At 35.3% G+C, this 6744-nt stretch overlaps 2 protein-coding genes across 2 annotated transcripts; one reads left to right on the top strand and one right to left on the bottom strand.

Moving 5' to 3' along the window:
• Positions 1–293: 293 nt before the first annotated feature.
• Positions 294–1110, top strand: LOC122196063 (cytochrome P450 Tp4149-like). The gene has a single exon (XM_042898382.2). The coding sequence runs from the start codon at positions 294–296 to the stop codon at positions 648–650; it is 357 nt and encodes a 118-aa protein (XP_042754316.1). The 3' UTR covers positions 651–1110.
• Positions 1111–1372: 262 nt separating this feature from the next.
• On the bottom strand, positions 1373–3250 carry LOC111879389 (aldehyde oxidase GLOX). Its single transcript, XM_023875832.3, has one exon. It carries the CDS (start codon positions 3247–3249, stop codon positions 1489–1491), a length of 1761 nt encoding a protein of 586 aa, XP_023731600.1. The 5' UTR covers position 3250; the 3' UTR covers positions 1373–1488.
• Between the last annotated feature and the right edge of the window lie 3494 nt (positions 3251–6744).

The raw sequence follows: 6744 nt of genomic DNA, 5'->3' as shown, positions 1-6744 counted from the left end.
AGTCTTAAAACACTTTATATAGTGTTCGGGAATTGGACACGACGATATTCTACCCAATACTGACGTTAAGTGAGACTTTTGGACATACCCGACCAAATTGTCGTGACTCGATATGGCCGATTCTATAATTATCCCGATCACTAAAGTGGGGTGTTAAAGTGATTTCTAATGACTTAATAAAATGGCGAAATTGGAAACGAAATTGAAAATGACGTTTGGTTGATCGGATTGGATTACAAGTTGTGATACAAGAAGTGACATGAAATTTCGGGTTGTTACAAGAAGTAAATCTCATGGGGTACGACATTCCAGCACGAACACAAGTGCTTATCAATGCTTGGGCAATTGCAAGAGATCCTGTCTTGTGGGAAGAACCAGAGGAGTTTAGGCCAGAGAGGTTCTTGAACAATAATATCGATTATAAAGGGCTTCATTTTGAATGGCTTCCATTTGGAGGTGGACGTAGAGGATGCCCTGGTGTTCAGTTTGCTGTACCTATCATTGAGCTTGCATTAGCAAATGTTGTATACAAGTTCAGTTTGGCATTACCAAATGGAGTTCAAGAGAAGGATTTGGACATGACTGTGTCAAATGGCGTTACAGTTCAAAGGAAGTCCCCTTTATTGGTTATGACAAGTCCACGGTTCTAGTTGCTTCTCATCGCATATAATTTTATGTTATGATTCTGGTGATACATACATTAAATAAATGATATTCTCATATTGTTTGTTATTCTTGATGTTTCCAACGATAAAAAGTAAGTTATATAATACCTATTGTCATAGTGAGCTTCATAAAGTACAAACGAATTGAAAGTTCTGTCCAAAGAATACAAACTTTCTAATAGTTTACACTCATCGACTTCGATCAAATTGAATGACCGTTTATAATCAACATGAACAAAAAAGAACAATATAAAAAAATCTCTAAGAGTAGACGGATCTTTATTGATAAAAAACAATTCTCCATAATTCTATTGCGACTCTTAAGAGATGATATAAATTCTAAAGATTTTACTTAATTAGAAGATATATTCCTAATAATTATAAATCTTTACAAAAAAAAAAAAAAAACTTAAAATTAACTATCCCAAACAAAAATAAATTTCTTCCTCCAACTCGTCAGATTGTTCTTGGACTTGTGTGTCGGGTTGAGTTTTGTCAATATCTTAATCAGAATCCCGGGCTTAAAGTGCTTCATATTGTCCACCCTTTTAATTAAGTGTTATTTAGCTAACTGTCTTGTTAAAATGGCCTATGTTTAGAAATCAATCTCGAAGTATCCTATTTCTATGAACCATTTTCTATATTCAACTTTGATCAATATTCTAACACCAGAAATGATCACATCAAATCCAACTACGCCACACATAAAATTTTGAAGTACAAGGTCTATACGATTAATTGTGGATGCTTCAATGAACATAAATTGAGATTAATAATTTATCTACATTTATACATTAATGGTAAGAGATCTTAATTATAATTGCTAAAGCAGCTTCACCCATTTTGCAACACTCGGTACACCCGTATTTACAGCAAACACCATATAATATCCCGGCGGTGCTACCCTCCCGTCCGGTGGCGCCATACATGAAATCCTATAAGATCCTACTGCATCCGGCACTGCACTTGATACAGCCAATTTCACGAGCCTCTGACCCTGTGAGAACGAATGAGTAGCAAAAGGCGCACTTGCAATATTTACCTCAATTATCCCCACCACCGGAAGCTCCGTCGTCACCACCACATCAAAACCACCTCCGTAGTTTATCTTCTCAGGTAACTCAAGGATTGTAGGCCGGATGTTCGCCTTCTCCGCCAACAAATATTCCGGCGAAAAAGCTTCTATTCTCAATTCTGTAGGAAATTCGGCCTCGAACTTGTAGAAATAATGTGGATTGCTCCCGGCGATCAAAATTCTACCGTCGGGAAGCAAATTGGCTGTGGAATGATACATTCTAGGCACTGAACCTGGGTTTAAAGTCATGAATCGGAGACCCACTGGTTCATCTGGTCTGTACAAAAGTGGATATAAACATGGTTGGGATGCCATTTCAAATCCTTGAGTTCCAGCTTCTGCTCCATTTATAATCAAAACATCACCAGTCGGAAGCAGCACCATATCACCCATAATCCGACCAAATGGCATGTCTTCCATTTCCCAAACAGCGTTTAATTCAGTAGCCTCGATTCGACCGCAGCTACCATGGGCCGGTGTATCAGTGTTCCTCTCGATGAATGCTCCAAATTGTGCTCCGCCACAAACGACGATGGTTGCAGAGGAGTGATCCCCTCTCAAAGCGAGCATCGCCGATGAACCCGCCGACGGATAATTACGTGGGCCGCCGTCCAATTTTGGGTATTGTTTCAATACTTTGTTGTTAGTATAGTCGTATAATACAGCTCTATTGTTGGCAAATACGAATAAGTGACCATTGGGGAGAAGATGAACATAGGGGTAAAGATTGTCCATTTGTGTATCCTCTGCTTCAGCAAGAAACGGAAAATTCACAGCACCGCCACCGTGTCGTGAAGGAAAAAATTCAACACTAGCGGTGGCGCGACCACCAACGATGATCACCGACCCGTCGGGAAGTATTTGGTTGGTTGAATACCATCTACCTTGTGCTAATTCAACCTCCTCGAGTTCTTCCCAATCACAAAACGATGTTTTCTCACACGGGATGAACTTGCGTATTTTCTTGACCCCGTCACGATCGCCGCCGGTTTGGAGGAGAGTGCCATCGGGGAGAAACTGACCGGAGGAGCACCAAGTGTCGGTGAGGATCATCAAGGGTCGAATTAGTCCAGTAGCAGGGTCAAAGAGGGCGGAATGAGCATAGCAGTCGCGTTTCAGAAGTGGATCTTGTGGGTCTATACGGCAGTGGCCTGGACGGAGCATTTTCCTTGTAGGGCCGATGTTGGTTCGGTCAAGGAGAACGACGGTGTTGAAACGGGTGACGGCGGTATGCATGGTGGCTATGCCGGCGTTGGCTACTAGTAGTTCCCACGTGCCGGGGAGGTCAGCACGTAATCCGATCATCAATGTCTGGACAAGTAAGAGAAGAAGAAAGTTAGGTGACGTCATGGTTCTATCAGAAAACAGATGAAGAAGAGAATGGATTAATGGAATGCCACCGAGTGAAGTGGAATAATGAGTTTGACAGTTTGTATTATGCGTAATTTTGTGACGTTGGGGGCCAAGGTGTGTCATGTGTGTGTGTGTCGGTCCGTCCATGATGACCATGGTTGCTTAAAGAATACCGTTTGTATTACAATCATCATCTTCTAAAACTCTCATTTTTTCATATAATTTAATTTTCATAAAAACATTAGACGCCACGATAAAGCATATTTAAAAAATATATTATAAAACATAATTTATAACATTTATTTAAGAAATAAAAAGTTTTATTATTTTATTTAAAGAATTTAACATCATCTTTATATTCATTATACTCCAATATAATTATGGTCAAATTTAATACTTTGAATACCAAGTGACATACAATCGCTTTGAAGTTCAATTAAACTATATATTATAAATTAAACTATATGTTATAGATGCTTATAATTTAACTTTTTAATAAATTACTATTGTCATATTTTTGACGATAGTGGCGTCATGATAAAGACTCCACCTAATTTTTGACATATTACTTGTTATCTTGGAGCAGTGTCTATGTTTATTTAAGATATTAAAACTAAAAACATCCATTATATAGTTTAATAGAAAAATTCAACGGTTTGAATGTAACTGGTATTTATATAACAAGAAAGAGATGAGAAGAGATGTGAGTGGTGAATTCCAATGCCATTTGAACATTACATCTTGCCATATAAAAATATGACATGCTATTTGGACGTTACCTCCGCATTGCCACCTAGGTGTCACCTCGGCTTTGCTATGCTCATGCCATGCCATTAGGCCCATTACCCACAAAACCTTAGAAATAAGCAATTACAACTTTGTTTCACAAAATATAATTACTTTAAACAAAATACAAATATTTCAATGATATTTTGATACAAAAATAAATAATTCGTTTAATTTTAGGACACTAATGTTTAGGACAACATAAAAATAGGATTTTAGCTATTTATGAAATTAAGATCCTCTTTGTTTACATCTTAATTGAAAATTAAGAGGTAACCTCTTAAAAATTCAGATATAGGCTGTTTGTTAACCTTTTATTTTTTTCTCTTAAGTTTTTTAAAGACCTCTTATTATTTCAGATATAGAGTGAAGTCTGAAAAAAAAAGAGACCTTGTTCCTTTTTTGCCCACCATATAGACCTCCACCTCGACCTTCTTCTCTCGACGTTCACACCTTCCGCCTCCACTATATGCCTTCCGGTCTGGTCACTGCCGCCAACGCCTTTTGCCCCCCCAGCTTCGTCAAAACTCGGAGACAACAACATCATTTAAGATTTTTTTTCTCAAATCGATTTTATGTAATTGATTTAAGAACCCTGTTTTTTCCTCCCTTCGTCGGTGACACCACACCTATAACCCCCTCCCATAGTTGCTGCCTCTTCCACCATAGCTCTTGTCGCTTTCGTCTTCCCCTATAACCATCGCCCTGGAGCAATTGATTTCATGATTTGATGTCTGGAGCAATCGATTTCGAGGTTTGACATCTGCAATCGATTTCAAGGTTTGACATCCGATTCTCTATAAATCAGATGCTTTGATTCAAATTCTGATATCTCGCATTACTGATTATGTGAATAACATCATGTTTTTGATTTTGGATTGGAGGTTTCTGATTTTCTTTTTGGTGTTTTCTTTGACATAATTGATTATGTGAAATGTGAATTTTGATGTTATGATGCTTGATAAATCTGATGCTATGAAATCTGAAATCTGATATGGAATCGTTGTTTGATGAATTCTTTGGAAAGCTTAACGAAAGCTTATATAATGCAGGACTTTTGTGAGGTGAAACAACTAGTGTATTAAAGAATACAAACATAGATTTTTGTTGATTTCTTTATTATAACATCATACTTTCACCTCTTTGTATTTTGAAAATTTTGTTTAGTTAAAACAATGTCGTCTAAAACAATGATTGCTATAGTTGGATAGATTTGTTAATTACCTATGTTTGATTTGGTTTTTTGTTTAATTTTGATTTATGTTTAATTTGGATTTTATATGATGTTTAAATATATACTTTTATAATTATTCAAGAAGATGTTTGGTTATTTTATAAACAAAAACATTGAATTTGGCAAAAAAATAATATGTAAGGGTAAAATGGTCATTTTTATAGTTCAACACATTAATTCAGAAGTTCCAACTAAACAACATGTTAAAATTCAGATCTTAAAAATTCAGACATCTTAAAATCGAGATTTTGCCAAACAGCACCTAAGTAATACAAATTCTTATAAGACAAAAATAAATATATGTAGTTGTGGGTTGTCAAAAGTTACCATTTTGCCATTTATTATATATTTTGCCTACATGTTTAGTATATTAACATTTTATTAGTTAATACAACCCACCTCGACTCGTAAACCCTATCTCTTTCAATTTAATGAACCCCGCCATGCCTTTCTTTCCTTGATGAACTTCTGGTGCCATGAGCAGCTCCCTTTCTTATGGGAATCCGGAAACCCCCTGTCATCCTCCAAAAGAAACCATACCTTTAATGTTTATTTGACTATTGGCTTATAATAAATTTTATTTTTATAACATTTATTTCTTTCTCAATTGCAATATCATTATGGATTGTTCAGCAGTAAAATTTTGAAAGCTTTTAGAAGCTTTTACTTTGTACTCAAATAAAAGAAAAACTTTGTCAGAGAGTACGAGCTTAAAGTTTTTTTGTTTTAAATAAAAAACTTATAATCCAAAACCTATTAAAGTAACATTTAAGAAAAAAGCTGTCGCATAATATAACAATTTTACTATATTACCATTAAAAATATAAATTATGTATTTATATATTTTTAAATATATGTTTTTTTTTTTATGTAATTTTATATATTTTAAAAGCCTCTAGTTGTTTTCGTAATTTTCAGCTTTCAGCTAGTTTTGTTAAACTTGTCTATTTATAGATTATACATAGGTAGTTTTTGTACACTAATTTTTTTTGTTGTCATAAACAATAATCTGATTCTCATTATTCGTTAAAACCTTTTTTAGAATGACTACGTGTAAGGTTGCTTAATTTCTAGACAAAAACGATAGAATAATATGGTCCTACCCAGAACATGCCATCAACCACATGGGGTCTTGATTAGTGAGATGTTTCTCACTTTTTGGTGAATTGCAATTTCTCTATCTTTGATATTCCGTTTTTGGTACTCAAACAATTTATTTCACATGCCATGTAAAGTAATGTCTTCATATCAGAAAAGTCTACAATGTGGGAATCCATTAATCACATCTAAAGTCCTTTGGGTGTTAGAGAAGTTTTTTGCATCATAAAAAGTAAAATTTTTATTCTGCCTATCAATATAAAAAAGTATATTTTGTTATCCATGATTGTAAAGTCTTTTTTTTACACTTTTATAAAGATAAATATATAAGTAGGCGACCAGGCCATCAAGTCTTCAATGTTTTTGTTGAATATGATCCGAATCAAGCATGCATGGGATTTCTGTTTGGTGACACTTTTCCGAAAACTGCCGCTAAAAGGTGTGGCAAGCTGTCATAGCCTCCTTGTCCACCAAGGTTGCCGTTTTTCGTTGCTCTTCAAGCAGAGTTATGTTAGGACTCTTATTATTAAATT

This window comes from Lactuca sativa, chromosome 9 (assembly GCF_002870075.4).
Source record: "Lactuca sativa cultivar Salinas chromosome 9, Lsat_Salinas_v11, whole genome shotgun sequence".
Classification (NCBI taxonomy): Eukaryota; Viridiplantae; Streptophyta; class Magnoliopsida; order Asterales; family Asteraceae; genus Lactuca; species Lactuca sativa.
The sequence above is the reverse complement of the archived record's forward strand: the minus strand, read 5'-3'. Positions and strand labels throughout refer to the sequence as shown.